Genomic DNA, 24,420 nt, shown 5'->3' on the forward strand with positions numbered 1-24,420 from the left:
TTTTGAGCGGTTATGTTGCCGAGGGAACATAAAATATGCATGAAAAAAAATAAATAAGAGGCTCACAATCAACACGTACCAGCAGCTGTCATTTGTTGCCTGTATAATATATATATTATGACTGAAACATAATTCCAAGGAGCACTTCTAATAGTAACTTTTCTGCCATACTAAATGCTCAAACGCATGTTATGTTTATATAAGAAATTTCACAAAAAACACATACTCACATAGTGTTTTTCCTGCTGGCCCATAATTCCATGGCTAGATGAGAACGCAAGAGGTTTCATAATGAGGTAACAAGCTGTGATCAATTAAACATCATGTATAAATTTCTGAAGGACAGCAAAAATCACATCCACAGACATGCAGGAGAAAACATGGCAAAACAACCACATGCTTAAAACCATCCAAGGGCAAGAGAGAGAGACTGCGTAGGGTAGCAGTTGGAAATCTCTTCGCTCAGAATGCAATAAAGCAGTCCTCACAACAGCATCTGTCTCCATGTTTTACAATGCTGGGAGCCCCAGCATCTCTGTATGCAAAGTGACTAATGAAATCTTATCCATCCAGCATTCTCTCAGAGAAGCAAGACCATAGCCGAAACTGAAGAATAGGAGGAAGAGAGGAGGAGGAGGTGGAGGAGGAGGAGGAGGAGGAGGGTGGAGGATTGGAAGTGGTGGGGGCGAGGGGTGAAGAAAAAAAAAAAAATACATAAAATGGCTGACCGCCCACAGAGTCCTTTCCAAAAAGGCTTAATATTGTATTGGATTAGTCAGAATAGGAGCCAGCCCTCAGTGAGCAGTCAAGCACTGCAAATACAGTGCTCCTGCTTCATTTGCAACTGCAGGTTTACAGATACCAGCTCTCAGTATGAAATGCAGAGACATAAAATTGTGTGGTAGCAGCCAGTGCATGTATGTGTGTATGGGAGGGGGCCCAAAGCAGAGGGGGCTTTAGAACCTCCTCCCTGGATGGTAACTATGCAGTCTGATCAGTGACCAGTGGTCTCTGCTATGCTCAACTAACCAAGTTTGCACAATTAATCATAGTAGTGCGACATTGATCGACGTTTCATCTTATGATGACCATTCCTCTCACCTCCAACAAGCACATTCATAACGAAACGCAAAGAATCGGTAGCATTACAGAAATGCACACACACACACACAGATACAAAAACCCATTTTTCTAATACCCAGAGTCAGAATGTAATACGCCAATATAATTACATTATTGTGCTTACTTTAGAGGACCATGGCTGCAGGCAGTTGGCATAGCAACGCACAAGGAAAGCCATTTCCTGGGTAGCGAGAAGGCTTCCTTTTCTAAATAAGAAATAAATTCCTCTTAGGAAGGGATCGGCATTGCTGCTTCCTGCCGAAAAAAACAAGTGACTGCAGTGTGTTCTCCTAACCTGCACAGGCACAGAATGTGCAGGGCTAGTGATGTAACAGTAAGCAGAGTTCTCCCCTTAGTGTCTTCTCTCCTCATATTCTGAAATATTCAACTCACATGAAAGGCGCATTCCTCCAGGATCGCCCCCTCACGTTCTTAACTCTTTCAGTCGTTTAATGTAGTAAAAAGGGACAAGTCAGATAGTCAGTGGCATCCTCAGGTCGGTGCTACAGCAGCTTTTGGAGGGAGGGATTCTACTGAATATAGGATCCTAATCAATCCAATGAAGTACTAAGCAGAACCAAGGGACAAATCACCCAAAAAGGTGCTCCCAGATAATAATCCCCCCCCCCCAAAAAAAAAAAACTGTGTCACACCCATACTCTGACACTGCATTGGCACAGTCTAGAAAGTACCATTCATTGCCTCCTGCAATAACTATGGCTGCAGTGAAAAGGTTAAAAGGCTCTTACCTTGCTTACCTCACCTCTGACTCACTCCCTCTGGCCCGCAAAATAAAAACCTCTATTAAATATGCAGCAGGATCATGGCTGCATAGCAGAGTGGTATCTTATTCATGCTGCCAATGGCAGCATATGGGTAAGTGGTAAAGGAGACTAGCAATGTAACATTTTTTTTCCATGCTTATGGAGCGAAACAGGGGCCCTCCTTGTTAATTAGGATTATGCTACCAAGCATGAAAGCATAGTACCACTGCTTTTAATGTCCCTCCACCTACACCCTTGTAATCCAAGAGCTTTTATAGGCTCAGGAGATGCCCCATAAAACTAGCATACTAATAGGACACTACATGAGCAGCACTTGCTAGCAGTTCATTTTTAAGTTGTGTAATAGCTACAAAACACATTTTATGTAGACACATTTATTTCTTAGAGGTCTTCAGTTTGCAAAAGGGTGAAATCTGTGCGCCACAATCTCCAGAGTGTATGTTTCCTGATCTATGTTATAATTTACATTTCAATGTAAAAATAAAAATCTATAGCCTTGGGAGGGATGTAGTTAGCAGACCGGTGGACAGGATGCCGCCGCTCTGAATACCAATGGTGGAAGCCCGACACGGCAAAACAGACAGCCATCCAGAACGAGGTAAGCCGGGGACGTCTTAGATGTTACCCATGGGTTGGTGGATGGGGGAGTGTTAGGTTTAGGCCGCATAGCATGGTTAGAGTTAGGTTTTGGGAGGGGGTTTAGGGTTAGGCACTACTGGGGGTTCTTAGGTTTAGGTACAAAGGGGGGAAGCTTAGGTTTAGGCACGAAGGGGGAGGGTTAGGGTGCGGGGTGGGGATGGTTAGTGTTAGGCTTCAAGAAGAGAGGGTTAGGGCACTTACTTGACCCCTGCCTGGATACCGACCATCAGGATGCCGCTGTCGGTATTTTGACAGGAGGCACCCCGACTGCCAGTATTACATACCCATTCCTCTTGGGAAATGGGTAAAACGCCTGAGAAATAGTGATGAGTAACGAACGAGTTTTCTTTCTTCTTTCGATAGGCTGCGGTTTTACTGAGACTACATTGTAGTGGTAGAACGCTCTAAACCGTGAGATATAAATGATGCCATGTATATGAAGCATACAAATATTATTATAATGCAATGGTAGCAATGAGCCTAAGAAAATATTCAGGTCTCGTCTTTATGGTTAATTTGTTGTCAATCAATGCAAAAGGATTGAACTCTCCCCAAAAGAGACGATTAGCACTGAAATATTTCCATAGGCTTAAAGCGCATATTGTGGCAATACAGGAGACCCATTTTCAGCAGTCTGCCCCTCCGAGCTTTGGTAATGCTAGATTCCCTCATTGCTACACAGCTAATGGGCCTCATAAGAAGGCAGGAGTAGCCCTCCTTATTTCCCAACATTGCTCTTTCTCATTGATTTCGCAGCACGCAGACCCACAGGGAAGATATTTAATTTTGGTAGGACTATTAGACGCCGTGGAAGTCACCTTAGTTTCATGTTATGTCCCCAACACTAGGCAACTATCCTTTTGTAGAAAATTTTGTTTGACACTGCAGAAGTACTCTAAAGGAGCACTGCTACTCCTCGGAGACTTTAACATGGTTCTCGACCCAACTATGGATAGATCCCGTCCAACAACCTCTTGTTCAAGTAGACCACAGGAGTTTTCCAAGGGTTTTCAGCAGCTTTTAGCAGAGTACGGACTGTTCGATGTCTGGAGAGCCAAACACCCTACAGTAAGGGACTATTCCTTTTATTCACATGTCCATAGATCGTACTCTCGGATAGATTTGGCTCTCTCTGATAATGGACTTTGTCTTCTATTATAAGTATTAATATTCTTCCCATGACATGGTCGGATCACTCCCCCCTTTTTTTGAAATGGGACATAGGGAGTAGAAGAGTCGTCCCGGGCCCTTGGAGATTGGGTAACCACCTGTTGTCTCAGCCGGAGGCTCATAGAGCAATACAGGAGGCCCTTTCCCTTTTTCTTAGTACCAATAAACCGGAAGAGACTTCTATATTTAATTTTTGGTGCTCTTTAAAGGCAGTTATCAGAGGTTCAGCGATCCAGGTTGCTGCTCGGCTTAAAAGAGAATATAAACAGCAATATGAGAAAGCCGAAGCTGAGGCGGCACACTTGGAGGAGGCCCATAAAGCAGATCCATCTAATAGAATGCTATATAAACAACTTATTAATGCCCGCGAGAAGGTTAATGTCTTCTCCCTTAGAGAGGTACAGCGTAATATTGCCCGTTTAAATCAAAAATTTTATGTGTTTGGTAATCGAGCTAGTAGGTTGTTGGCTTGCAAATTGTGCGGACGAAGGGCTCGGGAACAGATACAGAGAATTTATACTCATCATGGGGCAAAGGTATCCGACCCTGTCGAGATAGCTAACACTTTTGCTACCTATTACGCACAACTATATAATCTTAAAGACGACCCCAATATTACCCAACCAACTGCTGCTCTTATTGAGCAGTTTTTGAGTAGGCTCTCCCTCCCGGTGTTGTCCTCTGAGGCCTGTCTGTCCCTTAGCTCTCCTTGGACTCTGGATGAAATAGATGTAGCAATTGGCAATATGCAATCGGATAAGGCTCCGGGCCCAGACGGCTATCCTGCAAATTTCTACAAATCTTTTAAAACTGATCTGGCTCCAATTTTGTTGTCGGTGTTTAGTGAAGCAACTGAATCTAAGCAATTCCCTAAAGAAATGTTGGAGGCACGAATAGTTGCCATACCGAAACCCGGTAAAGACCCTTATGTTGTAGCCAACTACCGCCCTATTGCATTATTGAACACCGATGTCAAGCTGTTTGCTAAATTGGTTGCTAATCGTTTATCTCGTTTATTGCCAACTCTCATTAACCCGGATCAGGTTGGATTTGTGATGGACAGACAGGCCCCAGACAATACACGTAGAGTTATTAATATAATAGAGCATTATGATTTCCTTTCAGAGCCCTTGCTGATTTTGTCGCTTGATGCCGAGAAGGCGTTTGACCGCCTACATTGGGGATATTTGATGGAGGTTTTACACCGTTTCGGTTTCCAGGGGAGAATTTTAGACTCCATCTCGGCTCTATATACTTGCCCTTCCGCGAAAGTGTTTGTCAATGGCTGCCTATCTGACAGATTTGACATATCAAACGGCACACATCAGGGATGTCCCCTTTCGCCACTCATCTTTGCGCTTGCCATTGAGCCTCTGGCTGAGACGATTAGATCCCTAAATAGCATACACGGCCCTTTTCTTGGGGGCTCCTCCCATAAGATAAGTTTATTTGCAGACGATATTTTATTATGTTTACTTCATCCAGAAGAATCTCTTCCAGCACTACATGCTGTTTTAGATCAATATACAGCAGTGTCATATTACAAACTAAACACCACTAAGACAGAGGCCCTTCCCTTTAACATTTCGAATGCACTTTTGGAAAAGTTGAAGGAGACCTACAGATATATATGGAAATCTAAGTCACTTAAATACCTGGGAGTGCATTTAGCTAGAGATCATGATCTCATTGAATGTAATTTTGGGCCATTATTGAAAGCCTATGAAACGTTAACTAAGGAATGGATGCTACATGAGGTATCCTGGCTGGGACGGATTGCGGCTGCAAAAATGGTGCTCCTCCCGAAACTTATGTACTTATTTCGTACTATCCCTAGACCCCTATCTAAATCTATATGTAATAAATTTTATCAAATAATTACTAAATATATCTGGAAAGGTAATAGACCCAAAATAGCAAGAAGCACTCTCACCCTCTCCAAAGCGGCTGGAGGAGTAGCCTTCCCAGACTTGGAACGCTATCATTCAGCTTGTATTCTTAGTCAGGCCAGAGATTGGTTCATAATTGACTGCCCCAAACATTGGGTACTTATTGAAAGGGAATTTATGCGTCCCTTCCCTCTTTCTGATTTATTCTGGTTGCCCCCCTCTGAAATTTCATTCAGACCGGGATTTTGTAAAGCAGTTTGGACTACAATAATGTGCTGGCATGCATATGTTTCCTTAGATGAAGAAATTTCCTTGCCTTCTCCTAATCTGTCTCTCCAATCGATAGCTAATTTGATTCCAGATTTGTATTTAGGTTCATGGGTTGGGGCGGGCCTTTCTTCCCTGAGTGACGTATTTACAGAAAATGGTCTTGCCCCATTTGTGTTTCTTCAAACTCAATTTGGACTAATGAAGCAGGACTTTTATAAATACTTACAGTTGAGACATTGGTTGCAAAGCCACCTCCCTTCTCCAATTAAGAAACCTGCCTTCCCAGCGTTGCTGTTGCTTCGTTTCCAATCTCCTAATCATAAAGGAGGTATCTCTTGGTGGTATCAGTGTCAGATAAGAATAAATAAAAAGGGGAAATTACCATGCCAGATCAAATGGGAGAGAGATTTAGCTGTAGATCTTTCTGAAGATGATTGGAATATTATTTTTTGTTCTGGTTTTACAGTATCCAAATGTATTAATCATTCAGAAATGTATTACAAGCTACTTCAGAGAGCATATTTTACACCTGAGAGGCAACATAAAATCTGGCCCTCTGCCTCCCAATATTGTTGGCGAAACTGTAGCTTGGTTGGAGACATTCTCCATGTTTTCTGGTCATGTCCCCTGCTTCGACCCCTATGGAATGCGGTTTTTCCATGATAAGTAATATAGTTGGAACAACCATTCCTGCGGAGCCCCTAACTGCTTTATTTCATTTTTATCCTGGGACATTATCCTGTGGTGAGAGATACATCATGGGACATATTTTAATAGCTACTAAGGCTGCAATTGCTCAGGGGTGGAAGTCTGCTAACTTGCCCAACATCACAATGATAGAAAACAAGGTTCATAAGCACTTTGTTTTTGAAACATTGGATAGCAAATATTCCTCCTCTGCTAACTCCATCCATATGAAATGGTTTCAGTGGGGAGAATATAGGGAAAAACAAGGTCATTCCACTATTTATAGGGTTCCTGTTGATTTAGGTGTTCTCTGCTCTCCTCATTCAGATTCGGGGTAGTTCTACTCATCATTCCTTTAGTATCCTGTTTCTAATTACTTTTATGTGTATTAAAAGTTCTCTTTTTTGTCTATGAATCAAATGTTTGTAAGCTGACCAATGATATTTTGTTTTGTTTTGTGCTATGCGATATGTCTGGCTTCCCCCTTTTCCCCTTTTTTTCATTCTGTATCCTCATTTATTTTTCTATACTAAATTTTCAATAAAAACTATTATGGAAAAAAAGAAAATATTCAGGCAATCTTAGCAGCTGAACAGCAGATAGGTGCGAGTGAGCTCGAGTAGTACAGAGAATAAGGGGTATATTTACTTTAAGTGAGAGTTTTTAGAAATGGAGATGTTGCTCATAGTAACCAATCAGATTATACTTAACATTTAACTAGCACCTTCTAGAAAATAGCAACCAATCAAATTATAGCTGCTATGTAAATATACCCCTAAAGGCACATTTGCTCTAGATCAGGGGTGGGGAACCTTTTTTCTGCCAAGGGCCATTTTGATTTTTAGAAAATCATTCAGGGGCCATACAAAATTATTAACTTAAAATTTGCCTCCTATATTTGGTTAAAAACGTTATTAACTCATCCTTAATGCGATGGCTGTAAGGAAGTGCTTCTCTTTGGTATGTTGCCAGGCAGAGTCTGGAGGGGCAGTCCCTATGGATGTGTGACAGGCAGATTGATAAGGCAGCCCTGGGGTCCTCTCAGTCCTAACCAGCCTGATGACAGCACTGACTGTACACACCCCCTGCTGTGCCACCACTGCCTGCTTGCCCATGCTGTTAGGGTGAAACCCTGTATGCCCCTGCACTAACCAGCTCATGGCAGCCATATGACAGCCCTGATTTCCCCCCCCCCCCCTTGTGCGCTGCCTGCATGTCGCCACTGATGGGGAGAGAGCCCTGCATGCCACTCTATGACAGCCCTGACACCCTGATCTCCCCCCCCCCCCGTGCTACCTGCCGCTGCTGATAGGGAGAGAGCCCCTGCACTAATCCGCCCGATGACAGCCCTGACACCCTGCACAGCTGCGCTACCTCCCGCCGCTGATAGCCGATGACAGCCCTGACACACATACCCTCCCCCCGCTGTGCTACCTGCTGCCGCTGATAGCGCAGAGGGGGGAAGGGGTGTGTCAGGGCTGTCATTGGCTACCAGCCGCCAATGACAATCCTCACATCCCCTCCCCCCCGCTGCGCTACCTGTCGCCGATGACAATTCTGACTTCCCCGCTCTCCCGCTGCGCTACCTGCCGCCACTGACAGCCGCTACACTATGCTGATTCTGCTGCTGCCGCTGACAGCCGGCCCGGATGATTTCACCTTGCGGGCCGTATACGGCCCATGGGCCGGAGGTTCCCCACCCCTGCTCTAAATCTATACAGAAAGGAATTTAATATGCTGCTGGTCATTACTGAAAAATAAGGACATGGCACAAATCATTAAAATCTGGGTTTATACAGCCAAACTTTCATCCAGTTTTCATATATACCTATTTTCCAATCATCACAAGTAATTAGCAAATGCAGTCATGAATGGAAAACACCATTTCTGTAAGTTTAAAGCTTTCTATTCACAAATTGTGTTGAGATAGGCACCAAGTTATATAGGGGTCTATATACTAAGCCTTGGAAAGAGATAAAAAGTGGAGAAAGAAAAAAGTACCAAACAATCAGCTCCTGTCGTTTTTCAAACACAGCCTGTAAAGTGACAGGAGCTGATTGGGTGGTACTTTATCTCCATCCACTTTCTCTCTCTCCAAGGCTTAGTGCACAGACACTATAGTTCCTGTATAGCAAGGAACAAAGGGAACACTATGCTTTAAGTGAATGTTCTATACACCCATCCTAGGACTTAAAACTTTAAAGGATGTCGAGAGGGGGTGAGAGAGGGGGGTGACAAAGGAGGCTTCCTCCAAATAAGTCTTAGAATTTCCATTCTGTACTGCAGTTCTCTTCTCTAAAGGGGTCTATCCATTACGCGACCTGAAAAACTGAACGTCTAGCGTTCAGTCCTGCAGGTCGCTGGGTGCGCTGCCCGCACTGAACGTCATTCAGTGCAGGAGACCAACCTCCTTATCTGCTAACATGTGGAACCTGACGAGCATCGTCAGGTTGACCAGCATGTTCGGCAGATAGTCGGGGTCGGCAAGGATCCAGCGTGCACACGCATCGCTGGTCCTTGCCGGCTATCCATTACACGACTTTGTGAACAATGCATCCAAAACCTCCTGGTTTTGGTCGGTTCAAAAAGTCGGTTAATGGATAGGCCCCTTTAGACCAAGTGTGTTGCAATAAATGGGTTGTGCAGAGATATAAATGCAAGGCCAGCACCCACACAAATACTTAAATGCAAGTTACATCATTTTTAAAGCAAGAAAATCCATTCAAGTCAGCCATCCCAGCACCCACCCATCTATATAGCAAATATACATTACAACAAGGTACATTACACAGTGATGTGGAAACAATGTGTTAGAAAGTGTTACCCTTTCATTATAGCTTGAGAAATATAGCTGCATAAAGCCTTGCACACATACAGCATACTTTGGCTACTTGTGGCACTCCAGCTGACCTGGAACGATAAATCTCGACACTGCTGAGGCTCTCAACATCAGATACAATAGGACCAATGATCCAATGTGTCCAATGATCAGGAACAATAACACTGAGCACCTCATATGACCTGTACAGCACTAGGCAGTGGTATACTATCCAAGATGAGCATCACAACACACACAGATAAGTGTGAAAACGAGCTTTTCCTATGGATGCAAGATATTGTTGATTTATATGGAGTAAACCTATGGGGTGTATGTACTGAATAGGCCTCTTGTACATATAATTGTCAACATAAGTGAAAAACTGATTCAGACATACAAGCGCTAGAGCAATTAAGTATTTTTTTTTATTTCTTTTATTTACTTAATTTATTTTTTTGCAAGGAAATCTTCAAATGAAAAAAAATAAATTCTTTAGAAAGTAAATAGCCTCCAAATAAAAATGATAAAATAAGGCATTTACCACTTATGAGCACAAATACAATTGTTTAGGATTAAAATAAATGTCTGAAACACTATTACTGGATTTATGTGGAAAATAAGCACGGCTTAGATCAGTGACGGGCAACACTATTATTAATGACTTAACAAGTGGTAATGATCCCAGAGGAACCACAGCACCAAATCACAGACTAACAAGAGTGTGTGTGTAAATGTGACATCAGGCACCAAGATGGCAGGAAACACCCCATCCAATATGGCTGCCAGTCACCCCTCATATGGTAGTCAGTTGTCCACTATTGCCCAGAGTGATCATAAATACTCACTTCCTTCAATATTATAAGCTGTGTAAGCAGGATAATTACCATATTACTGAGATGCTTTATTGTATACATTATGTAAAGCAGACTAGCAGTCTCTCTCTCCCACTAAAGTGTTAAATGTACAAAATGTTGATGGGTCTTAAGGTGCGTACACACTGGGCGATTAAAATGAGCGATTACGACATCGCAATTGTTCAATCGCTAATTAATCGTTCAGTAATCGTGTAGTATAATGTTAAAAACAACCAGAGATGTGCGCTCCCGCTGGTCGTTTTCGACAACAATCATCGCCTGAACATGCTGGTAATTCTGCCGATAACGACAGGTTGGGCGTGTTCAGGGATGAGGGAGTGTGCCTGCACTAAATGACATATCGTTCAGTGTACGCACATTATCCCACTGCACAGGAAGATGAACGATTGTACGATTACAATGTAATAATCGTACAGTAGTTCCTCTAACGCCCAGTGTGTACGCACCTTTAGTGTAAATATGTTTTCGTGAAAACCACCACACTTGTTTCCCCAACATGAAGGAAAGAATGCATTTCAGAACTAAAAGGGGTTTTCAAGTAGGGTCTATTTCAAAAATTGGGTATTGGAGAAAAGGAAACATTTCTCTAAAGCTCTGACATGGTCTTTCATTTTGAAATCAAACTCGTGGGCAGCAATTATGACATCAAATGAAGATTTCTTTTCAAGACAAGTGAAAAGAACAGCAATTCCCTGAAGACTTCTGTGCTCTGCAGCAACGATGATGCAACCTGTAAAAATAGACTTCTAGCAACAGAGCCAGAGACTGCTGCTGCATACTATTCACAGCTGATCCACATGACTTTCTGCACAAATGCCCTAATTACAGCACCTTCTCATTCCCTGAGAACAGCCAGTATACCTGCAAAGCGCTTTGTCATGACGGATACATCATTTATACATTGCACAATGCATTATTTTCTGAAATAGCACTGCAAGTTAACTAAACTGTATTTATCATACATACTTAATCAAGGAATTCACAACTGCAGATGCGATTTAAAAAAAAAAAAATGACAAACATGAGACTAGATAACGGTTATGAAGACTAATAATCGTACTCCAGGGAATAAAAATTAGCAAACCCACAGAATATAAATTTCCTATGAAAAGTGAATCAGCCCGTAATCATACACACCTTGTTTTTTTGAGTCATTAAAGCAACCTTTCTTCCTACAATTGTTACATTGAATATATTATAGTGACAAAATATGCATTTGGGCCAGGCTACACTGGTGATGAAATACCTTAACAACCCTCCAGTCATGGTTATAAGCAGGATTGAAAAACATGGACGCCGTGATGGGAGCAGATGCGACGTGCAAAGGATAAGTACAAAATTATAGTCTTTTATGGAAAATCTCCATGGACTCAACCGTAGTTATGCCAAGTAGTTGAACAAGCACATATAGTTAAAGCTAGCAACACAAGAGCACATTTTGGTGCATGCCGATTGCTTGGACATGACCACACACGAATATGTTGCTGTGACATAAGCCAACATTTATACCGGTCGTCAATGTTCATATTCAAATCTCTACCTGTCACTAACAGTGATGCTCAAAATAAGTGGAACTTTGTGGTTCGTACAATCTCTAGAGCTTTGCAAATCATTCTTAAAATGTTACTTATACTAAATGAGTCCAGGAATATGTCAGCAAGATAAAATGGTTTAACGCAGCCATGAAAGCGGTTTAAGGGTGAAAGAGAAAAATCTGCAACATGTTTTTCACAGGCGGCACACGCAGTTAATGAAATCGGGAAGGTCCTTTGTTGTATTAGTAAAAAAAAAAAAAAAAAAAGAATATCATTACAAATAGGTGGGGAACAAAATGGGGTTTGAACAAGGAACAAACAATTGAGGGCATAATGGGGCATTAATCATTTTTGATGGAAATAGGCTTTAATGTAAAGCATCAGTATGCATCTCAGGGAGATTGAAGGCAATCCAGAGGTCTCTAGCTGCTTGCTTTTCAAGAAGAATAATAATAACTTTTCCATTAAGAACGATACAATTGTATCTTTTCAATAAGGATTTAAGTTTACTATTATATATTTTCAATAATGATAAAAGTTCACTATTGTATAAGGCTACACACTGGCTGTGGTGAGATGAATGTGCTGTGGAGCTCTAGAAAAGTAAAGAGTAAGGTTGCTATTGAAACTTATGCCAAAAGCAATTTTCTACGGGCTACCATGGACAGAGTAGGAGATATATCCTGCAATTAGGCCCCGTACCGTAGTATTGTGAGAAACAAGCTGTGAAACAAAAAGGGAATAATTAAATGTGATTTTGGCAATCCTAAAATGAGCCATACGTCACTCTAACGACATCTCTCAGCTATACTCAAGTCTTATTTCAGAAAAACAATGATTTTGCTACCAGATCACATGTTACACTGTTGCAACACTTTGAATGGTCTAAAAATCACAGTCATGCATAAGAGTATTTCCTAACAGAAATACAGCCTTTGCCATCTTCAAGAGCTGTGAAAGGAATGCTTTATATGCTTTATATTCCAATTGGCACAATTTGACAAATAGCTTTTCTGTCACTGCCATCATTGGTGAATATGGCCAAAAGATTTCCTGCCAATTCACTCAAATTGTTAGAATTTAAAGTCAAATTCACAAATGTTGATTTCAAAGCGTAAAATACTGTCCACATCCTAAAGACTGATAATTAACACTTTAATTTTTTTTTTTACATTAAAAGTCATCAAAATTGAGTAATATCTTTTCCATATTAAGTGATTTTGCTGCAGAAACCTTTCCCCATTTTACTACAAAAATAAACTCTTTCGTGAACAGTTATTACAAAAAAAATTGTCTAAACTGTTATATCCCTATAGGCAGCAGAGCTCTAGCAGACCTTTAAAGTGGGAGATTGAATTAGCAATATATGATAAGGGGCGCAATTAAATTCTTTTTGCCATCAGCGTACCTCCCCAACGGAGCTATTCAATTGTGGCTCCTGCCGAGCACGACCAGCTGCCAGCGCCGGCATTTCAGCTCGCAGCCCCCGGGGGTGGTGAGCTGAAATGCGCAAAAAGTGCTGTTTGGATGCCCAAATGGCACTTTCACCATCGCGCCCAGCACTTTAATCGAGTTTAGCTGTTTTACACGGTTAAGCCAGACCTCTATGGGCACGATCAGCGTGATAACTGGCATCAATTTAATAGAGCCCTGCGATATCCCGTCACTTTAGATGGCAGATCGGTCGCACTAAAACAATTGAATTCCGCCCCTCATTATTATATACAAAAAAAAAGTATGTGTCTTGTGCAGTACCTATGTACTAATGTAACTTGGCAGTTGGGAATAATATCAATGTTTCAAATCCACCAAAAAGACTAAGCGCATTATGCCTATCAAAAAATGTACCTGCTATGTAGTAACACTAACTAAGGAATGGTCTGCCTTTACATTCCCGCAACCCAAATATCATTATTTTAGGAAAGCATTAATATGGTTTCCTATATTACAATTACATAAGGACTTGAAAATTATATAAAAAAAACATTAATTCCAATAAAAAAATTGTTTGTGTCTATGGTCGGTTTATTAAGGTTTGCTTACAAGACAACAAATGCTTCTTTTAAGCAATAGCTACATTTAATTTTGCTCTAGATGGGCGATTTAAATCCACATAAGCTTCCTTATTCAAATGACCATAGCTGTGATAGTATACATTTTTGGTTGTGTTTTAATGGTACTTCCTACATCAAACTAGGTTAATTTTCCTTGGATATTTTAGTGTAGAGCCTGCAGTACAGTGTTCGCATGGCAACCTATGCTGTCTAACGTGCCGCACCCAGCCAGGAATCACACAGCTATTAATTCACTGCAGAGCTGAATGATTTGTCAAATAAAAAGAACGCTCTTAATCCCAGTCTCTCTGAAAAGAGTCTCTGCGGTGGCTCGGTGGTAGGAGAACTCAGCGGACACATTAACTTATTACATTTACTAAACAAACTCTCTCCACAGTGATACAACTAGAAGTTAAACAACCCTCCTTTAACCCCCAGTACACAAATGATGCAGGTTCCAACCAGTGTAATAGCAAAAGGGACTCCACCATTTCAGCTATTTCATGTGCAAAGAAACAATCAGAGGTAAAATATTACACACAATGAGCAACCAAAGTTTGTTAATATTAAAATGTAAACATAGATGATCTAGGCTATAACATGGAAGTGGAATTCCACCAACAAAAAATACTTCAGAATAAATGTAGGAGAGTTTGCCAATACATGCTGAAATCACAGCACATAAAAGGCCCAAAGAGAGAGGCCATTATACAGTATACTACAGCTATTGCCATAGGTTTTGAGAATGACACAAGTATTGGTTTTCACATAGTTTGCTGCTTCAGTGGTTTTAGACTTTTTTGTCAGATGTTACTACGGTATACTGAAGTAAAATTACAAGCATTTCATATGCGTCAAAGGCTTTTATTGACAATTACCTTAAGTTTATGCAAAGAGTCAATATTTGCAGTTTTGACCCTTCTTCTTCAAGACCTCTGCAATTCGCCCTGGCATGCTGTCAATCAACTTCTGAGCCACATACTGACTGATGGCCGGACCATTCTTGCCTAATAAATGCTTGGAGTTTGTCAGAATTTGTGGTTTTTGTTTGTCCATTTGCCTCTTGAGGATTGACCACAAGTTCTCAATGGGATTAAAGTCTGGGGAGTTTCCTGGCCATGGACCCAAAATTTTGATTTTTTGTTCCCCTAGCCACTTGGTTATCACTTTTGCCTTATGGCTAGGTGCTCCATCATACTGAAAAAGGCATTGTTCATCACCAAACTGTTCTTGGATGGTTGGGAGATGTTTTGGTACCATTCCTTATTCACGGCTTTGTTCTTAGGCAAAATTGTGAGTGAGCCACTCCCTTGGCTGAGAAGCAACCCCACACATGAATGGTCTCAGGATGCTTTACTGTTGGCATGACACAGGACTGATGGTAGCGCTCACCTTTCCTTCTCAGGACAAGCGTTTTTCCAGATGCCCCAAACAATCTGAAAGGGTATTCATCAGAGAAAACAACTTTACCCCAGTCCTCAGCAGTCCAATCCCTGTACCTTTTGCAGAATATTAGTCTGTCCCTGATGTTTTTCCTGGAGAGAAGTGGCTTCTTTGCTGACCTTCTTGACCCCAGGCCATCCTCCAAAAGTCTTCACCTCACTGTGCATGAAGATTCACTCACACCTGCCTGCTGCCATTCCTGAGCAAGTTCTGCACTAGTGGTGCCCAGATTCCGCAGCTGAATCAACTTTAGGAGACGGTCCTGGCGCTTGTTGGACGTCCTTGGGCACCCTGAAGCCTTCTTCACAACTATTGAACTTCTCTCCTTGAAGATGCGATAAATGGTTGATTTAGGTGCAATCTTACTAGCAGCAATATCATTGTCTGTGAAGCCCTTTTTGTGCAAAGCAATGATAACTGCACGTGTTTCCTTGCAGGTAACCATGGTTAACAGGGGAAGAACAATGATTTCAAGCTCCACCCTCCTTTTAAAGCTTCCAGTCTGTTGTTCTAACTCAATCAGCATGAAAGAGTGATCTCCAGCCTTGTCCTTGTCAACACTTACCTGTGTTAAAGAGAGCATCACTGACATGATGTTAGCTGGTCCTTTTGTGGCAGGGCTGAAATGCAGTGGAAATGTTTTTTTTGGGATTAAGTTCATTGTCATGGCAAAGAGGGACTTTACAATTAATTGCAATTCATCTGATCACTCTTCATGACATTCTGGAGTATATGCAAATTGGCGTCATAAAAAATGAAGCAGCAGACTGTGAAAACCAATACTTGTGTCATTCTCAAAACTTTTGGCCATGGCTGTACACTACCCAACGGAGAGGCACTAGAGGGAGTTAATTTTGCTACACTGGTTGTAAGTAGCTCTTCTGCAATTAGTTTAACAAGTAGGGAGGCCAGGGGATGCATAGGTCTGTATCAGAAAACAAGTGGATTAGAGAGTGATTGCCCATTGGTGGCTGGTGTCAGAGACGTGAAAGTCAGACTAAAAACCAAAAAGGTATGGTAAGTATAGACACAGCATGAAACTGGAGATTAATTTACTTCTGCTGTTTCGGCTGTTGTAACCTAGCTAGAAGTATGCAGGCCTTGAATCAGAAGGTAATGTAACTAAGCATTCTGCCTGCACTGAGTCCATGGGGTATATTTACTAAAGAACGGGTTTTTAGAAGTGGAGATGTTGCCCACAGCAACCAGATTCTAGCTATTATCTTCTAGAAGGTGCTAGATAAATGTTAAGTAGAATCTGATTGGTTGCTATAGGCAACATATCCACTTCTAAAAACCCGCAATTTAGTAAATATTCCTATATGTGGAGTTATGGGGAAGCTTTATCAAGCCTCTTAAAGAATGGATACATGCAAGTGGAGAAGTTGCCCATGGCGCTAACCAATTAGCTTTTAACTAGCATTTACCAAGAACATTACCTGATTGGATACTTTGGGCAACTTCTCCATTCTTAACACTGCTTGATACTTTTATTTGTATTGTTTTTATGGAGAGATGTATCTGTGTGTATTACTTGCCACTCTATGCTTTATTGCATTTTACTCTATGGCTCACAACACCACGAGGTGCCTTACAGAACTAAGCTACGAGAAAGAGACACCATAACATACATGAAAATGTCTGGAGCATATTAGAACTACAGATATTTCAGATAAAGGTGTAATGATGCAGAAGGTGAATATACTTTGTTGGGCAGCCTGAATGGATGACAACATGGAATAGTAGCTTCTGAATGTAAAATGAAAGTGAAGTACGTAACATTCTGCCATAGTATGGCAAGTCACTACTGGCCCAAGTGTATAATATTGCTGTGTTGAGAGGAGCAAAAATGTATGAAATTAATAAATCAATAAGGTTATACACTGATCGCTGTGACTTCTATAAAAATGACTGCTTTAGTGTTATCATTCCCACAGGTCTACTGAATGCTAGGGTTCTAGTTATATAACAAGTACTAATATTTCTCAAGCCCGCTGTCAAACTAAAAAAAAAAAAAAAACCGCAGACTTCTGTCTGTTGAACGCAGTTTCATGGGCGTGCATAAATTAGCCACTGTGATTGTATATGCACCTTGATAGCTGTGTGTGTGCGTGCGAGGAGACTTGCAGTGTTTGCAGCTGGTCAGACTTGATGTACATGCTGTGTGTCTGGCTGATGTGCGTCGATGGTACGGATGTTTATGCAGAAGAGCGACAATTGGACGTCTTTATGCCGGCTGCGCTTTGGCAAGCATTGGCATATTTTCGCAGCTGCATTCTGTGCGAAATAGCAGCTGCACTCGCATTAGTGTCCTCTGCTGAATCAGGCCCTATATTACAGATGTGTCCACTTATATCTTAGCTCCATGCGCTACAAGTCACGCGTGAGAGCAGTGTGACTCCGTAGCGCCGAGCGTCTTTTCATGCAACTTTTTACCTTCAAATGTGTCTTCTTCGCACAGCGATGCGAATAGGATGCACAAGCAGCTTCTGCTGATTAAAAAGATAGGCATTCTGCATATGTTCTGTGTGCTACTGAGGGTGCATCTGCATGTGAAACGCTACGTTACAGTTTCAGCGGTTTTGACAAGCAATATGTCGACATGCATATAGGTCGATAGGGTTGAAAAGATGACACATTCAGAATGCAGACACTGAAATTTCAACAACAGGTTTTTATCATGGTTTTTAGGTTTAGGGTTGGGCTAGAACAGGGGTGGGGAACCTTTTTTCTCCCGAAGGTCATCATAATAATAAAAATATATAACAGTATTTGCGGGTCTGGTGCAGGCCATGCCCCCTCCATGTGACGTCACACTGGGGCGGGGCAACAATCACCGGTGATTAAGGGCAGCAGTATGACCATCCTAAGGATGCTCCAGACGCAACTGCTGGATAGATTCTGGCTGCAGATTGCCATTCTAGGCACCCTGCTATCTAGATGAGGCTAGCAGAAAAAAAAAGCTTTGGAGGGCCAGACCAAATGATTCCGCGGACCTTATACAGCCCCCGGGCCTGAGGTTCCCCATCCGTGGGCTAGAAGAAGCAAAAAAAAAAACCACATGTCAACATATTGGTGTTGACATACCACTATATAAATATGTATATATAAATATAAAGCAGGTTGAATTTACCAACAGCACAATTTACGCAAACAGAACAAGAATAAAAAAAATGTTAACGAACACTACCATATTTTTATCACGCCCTCAAACACATGGTTGAGGTAATAATCAAACTGTCCTATACGTTATGTCTATTACAGCAAACTTTCGGTGATAAGATAGAGAACAGAAGAGAAAATGTGCCCATGGTATTTTCCTTACACACAGCAAAGATCACTGCATTCTGAGAACACCATAATGGCAGACAGCTAATTGTCAGCAAGAGACAAGATTTTGTAATGTGTGTGTCAGTATTAAGTACATATTTACATGCTATTTGCCTGTTACAATGAAAACATTTATATTAATTTAATGTTTTTGTTTTGTATAGGGAATGCAGTGGGAGAGTAGCAGTTAAGTGAATTAATTTAACTTTCTGAAAATCCCAAATGAACTTTGTAAGGGCTATTACAATAACAGTGGGTTTTAGAGGGGACAGTTTACAAGTATTCCTCAAATAGGAATACGGTCAATATCCTGGCACATGGAATGCCTGAGCTTAGAGTACCAGTGCCAGAATCCCAACACCTGTCAGAATCCCGGCGCTAGCCTCCCGATCGCCGGCCTCCCGAAGGTAAGTAGCGGGGTTAGGGGGAAGGGTTAGGTTTCGGCACTAGGTGAAGGGGGGTTGGGGAGGGGGGGAGGGTTAGGATACCTACCGACAGGATGCCGGTGTAGGGATTTTGACCGCCAGGTCAACGACAGTTTACGGTGACAATGTTACATTCTGAATTTTATATAGTATATAGTGAATCTGTAAACACATTTTAATAAAAAGCAAGCAAGGCTACTTACATTACTAGTATGCATAACATTTATTGTAAAGATTTCCAGAGACACTCAGCACTCTCTAGAAGAGTCTAGAAACTAAATAACATTACTTTTGGGCCTAGCAAGATCTCAGGAATTCAGATCTAAATCACTCATATTAAAGCCGCATTAAGCAAAACATTTAAATTCACCACTTTAACATAGGGATGCATGTACCAAGTTTTCATTATTACCTATGAGATGAACCAATGAGAACTGGGAAAGGTGGCTGCACACAACAACCCCTGGGCTGGTAATGAGGCTTTAATGGTATGGAACTGTGAAAACCAATACCCAGTGAAAAGGAAAGAAGGAACATGAAACAAACACACTGGAAGAAAAGAGCAGTAAAGTGCTTGTTCAGAAACAACTACACCATGGATAACTACAATCTACCGATGACTCACTGATTTTTAACGAGAGATGTCCAACAATTTGGAGTATTGAGCCACTGTGTGGCCAAACAACCGCATGCCTGCAGCCTGGTACACAGTGCCGGATTCAGAGATGTATGCTAATTTTGCTGCCGCTGCGTCTTCGTACTTTGCGGCTGTGCAAAATTATTCAAATGCCTCCTTAGGTAAAAAGACTACCTCTGACTGATTCTTTGATCCGCTGCTGCGTCCGATCAGATCAACTGGGTGAACATCGGACACCTGAGTAACCCTCAGTGACCCACGTTTTCTGGAACGCTCCCTGGCGTCGCCCCTAAATGCCAGCAGCAGGTCAATCAAGCCATGGCTTTTGGTGCACTGCGGATGTCACAGGACTAGATCTGCACATGCGCAGGTCATTAAACATTGGAGATATCGGATTTACGTACAATTCTCTGAATCAGGCCCACACTGCGCAGATCACTCTACACATCAGAGAATCGCTCCAAGGACTAGAGTTTATTTGATCAGTGTGTACCCGGTACACACACACACAGCTATTTTTAGCTCAGTGTATATTTTCTACTATGGAAAGTGGGAGGCCAGGCATCTAAAATTTTATGCAGCTCAGATGCAACCTCCCAATCCGACCGTTGCAGAAGGGTTTGAAGTCGCTTATCGGGTAACGTTTCTGCAAACAATTATCGTACCGATCTGCCGATATTGACCAAATTATTGTATAGTATGTACATAGCATGAGCCAGACAACCAGTATCGCAGAGAAAGCGTTAACATAACCACTGGTGTACGTAATGCTTTTTTACGTGCAGTTTAGAGATTGTTTTATTTGTGTGATTTTTGTCACATTTAAGTACAGTTGAAACTACACAAACAGCATTAAAAAAAAATCACTACCACAACACAAGTGAGAACATAACTGTATTGGAACAACTGACTCATAGGGCCGAATCAAGTAGCCATAAACTCCCTCTGGATCCTCGTACTTCTGGGAATTACTGTAAGGATAAGCTCTATGGGGCACAAGTAAAATAAGCTGTATTTCTTACCTGCAGTATGTCAATCTGTTATATGTTATATTGATGAGTAAGGGGGTTTGAAATGTGGAGATTGGAGTTGCTAGTGTTCCAACTTTAATGTACCCAAAAATACTGTAGACACTTATTTGTGAAAATAAAAAAACACACTTACTGGCAATCATTTTTCTATTTGTAAAAGTTGCAAAACGCAACCATTTGACACAATTTAACTGCCTCAACTACTTTGCTTATGGCCACTAACAGCCTTCTACACTGTTCGGCTATCTTATATGCCACTTTTTGGGGGTTTGGGATGACTGTCCCCACTCTTGTTTCCCTCCCCGCGGCCTCTGCTGCAAGCGTACGGTAAAGTCGTCTGTGTAGCACAGCCGACGCGATATGTCTGAACGACGTCGTTCACAGACATATTGCTGCTACACACCGGCTGACGCGCACAAGATATATTGGCGGATCAATTGATCACAATTGTCAAACTGTCTTCACAGCACATGAAACAATGCCACGTATGTGTCAATGCTTCTACTTTACAGTCTTTATACTTCATCAGACGGATGACTGAGCCACATGGAAGTCACAGCTCAGTGGCAAAATGCTGAAATTTGTACATCTGTTTTAAACTGTAACGTGCTGCAGCCCCATTGATGTAACTGAGCCTGGCGCACACAGGCAATCATGACATAATGTGGTTATAGAAGGAGATGGGACAGAAAAGCAAATTGTTTCATGACAACACATGTAACAGTTACAATACCTGAGGTTTAGTGCATTCCTGTGAGCCAAAATGAAATGAATGCCATAGGAAAAGGAAAGGAAAAGATGAAGGTTACTAAACATGCTGTTACACATCCCATCAGAAGAAGATGATGTAGAAAGGGACAAATTAATGAGAAAACTTTCCCGCCCATTCTCATGTAGAGAGTCATGCAGCAGTAACACCATATCCGGCAAGTCATACCAGCACTTTCAGATTAGCCCTTCAGATTCTCACCCAGGGGTCTATTCAGCAATGATCTTTTTACATAAAAATATGCGGAAACGATAATTTCTGCATTTTTTATGTAAATCCACTATGCAGCAATGGGTTAATGGAGAAGATAACGCAATTATCTTCTCCATTATTTTTCATCTCGCCGTGTACCGCACTGTAGGGATCAGCCATTGATCTCTACAGTGCTTTAATGCTTTTTGCTATTCAGTAAAGCAAAAAGCGCTAAATTACTGAATAAATCTTTACTTTATATAACGCCATCTCAGAATGGCATTATATGAAGAAAATAAATTAAAATACCCAAAAACTGCAGTGATAGATGGAAATTTTCCCATAAGTCCCTGCAGCATCATGTAACACCGACCAGTCTCCGTCCCTACTTTGCAGTGACCGCCGACAGGTAAGTCACTCTAGAGCCTGTCAAATCTGCCTAAATTGATTGACATGTGAGCACAGGCTTTATATAGGTCTGTATATATTAATATTTATGTGCTATTATATGTAAAATGTATATATACACACACATTTTAAATATAAAAGCACATAAATATACATGTATATAGACTAATATAAAGCCTGTGTACACATGTCAATCAATTGGGTCAGGCTGTAGTTGAACTTACCACTCAGCGGTCACCTCAAAGTAGGGCCGGAGACTGCTCCCGATTGCATGACTGAGCAGAAACAGAGAATATTGTTTTCGGAAACCAATAACAATGCCTTCTGTAACATCACAGGGACAGCGTGTTACCGCAGCCGCTGTTCCTGCAAAAAAATATTGCTGAATAGCAGCCATAAATTTCAATAATTGAAAAAATAAAATTGTGACGATGTTGCCTGATAATTTTCTGGGCACCATCGTCACAGTTGCTGAATTTTCACAATTTTAAACGAAAAAGGACATTCTACTAACAAGTAATTAGGTGTTAGCTTCAGAATTTAGTGTATGCTAAATTTCCCAGATATCCTCAATTTAAATTATAGGCACAATGCGAAGATTGTATAGGTGTGGACGCGCATATTGGCACTGTGGTTGGGACTTGCCAACGAAAATGAAGTTGATTGTAACATTGCATCGAAAATGTGATTGTATCGGTGTGCACCCAGTTTTAATGACTGGTTTAATATGGCAATGGTTCTCATACAGGGCGAGAATCTTCAGAGGTTAAACAGTGCGATGTGGTGGATAAGACTACAAATGGAGTAGAATGCAATGGGGGAAGCAGGGTGGGGGGGGGTTTAAAAACAATAGTATACAATGCATCCACTACCCTGTGTGACCCAAAATAGCTTTCAATGGTCCTTTCTTACCAATACTTCTAAATACTACAAAAGGAAACCAGAGCAGCAGCTGGATATAACAATAGTTGCTATAATGAGCAGTCTTAAATTCTCTTCATACCATAAACGGACTACAGAATAGGATTAACCAAAAAAAACACACAGAACAAAAAGTAAAATGAGCCACTGAATGCATTCAAATACCCTACAAGATAATAAGCCTATAATGTCCTTGAAATCATGCAGTTTTTAAAAGTCAACAGTTGAAAACCTGAAGCTGCTGCATTTTCTATGTACAAGCATTTGAACTTAGTTGGAAAAAAAAAAATGCACAACATGGTTTTGATTAATAATATCAATACCATAATAAAGAATTTGGGGAATTAATACGTAGTCGCACACCTAGATAAACCAATTTGTGCTCTTACTGACAAAAATACCTCACATACTGTGACTGTACACACAGAAAATACCCCACTAGAGAAATCTTCCCTACTTATTAGCCGATTGCCAGCAGAAAAACAAGCGATACAGGAGCTATGTTCACAGATTTTTTGTGTTATTTTTGTAAAATTAAATGTGCAGCAAATCATTGCGGAAAAGGACGGGGGATGCACAGGTCTAGATAGAAGTAGAACACATTCAGAAGATGGGCTCTCCAGTTAAAGGTACAAATCTGAACCAAGGGTTATGGGGTTCATTGTGCTCGTGAGGCCCATCTCTTTAAATAATCATTCTAGTGGGATGGGATAAATCATCTATCATCAGTTTAGTGATGTTCCATATATTGTATGCACACTGAGCTTTTAAGGGTAATTGCACCAAGGCTACATCTTTCTGAATGTCATCAGACAAAGCCCCAGAATCTGACAAGTAATAATTCAGTAATACCCGTATGTTGTCACTCACTGTGTGATAGCCTCTCGGTAGCGGAGGTTTTCCAACTGGATAAGAATCCACAGTATCAATGATGGTTTGTCGCTCTCCTTTCTGGTTGATCTTTCTGAATCTCCGGCGAGACTGCCGATGAGATGCTTGACGCTGGAAATACTCTTCATTTTCATCCATATAGTCCACCTTCAAAAAAGAACCATATATTAAAAATGTTCATACAGTTAGCAAATGGAGGACATTCAAAGCTCAATCTGTAGAGGTAGAAAGCCATTCAGTGTATTTCACTAGGCCTTTTGGAACAGTAAATCAGCATATTTGTGTTACATAGGAGGCCATAAGACTTTAGATAGACACTGTCTATGCCCATTGTATAACTGTTCCAGGAACTTGATGTAGACCCTCTCCGTATAACTGCAATGTTTCCATGTTCTGCAATATGCAAGAAGAGAGGGAATAAATACCAAGTAGTTCAGGAAGTTATACACTAAGGCAAAGGTTCTCAAACTCGGTCCTCAGGACCCCAAACAGTGCATGTTTTGCAGGTCTCCTCACAGAATCACTAGTG

The 24,420-nt window shown here is 41.3% G+C and overlaps 1 protein-coding gene across 7 annotated transcripts in view; it reads right to left on the reverse strand.

Annotated features, from left to right (window-relative positions):
* Positions 1-24,420, reverse strand: part of RAPGEF2 (Rap guanine nucleotide exchange factor 2) — a 364,888-nt gene that overhangs the window by 97,729 nt on the left and 242,739 nt on the right. For 4 of the 7 annotated variants that reach the window (XM_088475296.1, XM_088475299.1, XM_088475297.1 and 1 more), the window contains 2 exons: positions 23,871-24,038; positions 21,444-21,461 (listed from right to left, as the gene is read on the reverse strand). In XM_088475296.1, coding sequence (XP_088331422.1) covers positions 21,444-21,461; positions 23,871-24,038 — 186 coding nt within the window. Of the gene's footprint in view, positions 1-230; positions 560-21,443; positions 21,462-23,870; positions 24,039-24,420 lie in introns of those variants that run through there. The other 3 variants (XM_088475300.1, XM_088475298.1, XM_088475303.1) reach the window with 2 other exon arrangements.

This window comes from Taudactylus pleione, unplaced genomic scaffold (genome assembly GCF_031769625.1).
Source record: "Taudactylus pleione unplaced genomic scaffold, aTauple2 ptg000170l, whole genome shotgun sequence".
NCBI classification, from domain to species: Eukaryota; Metazoa; Chordata; class Amphibia; order Anura; family Myobatrachidae; genus Taudactylus; species Taudactylus pleione.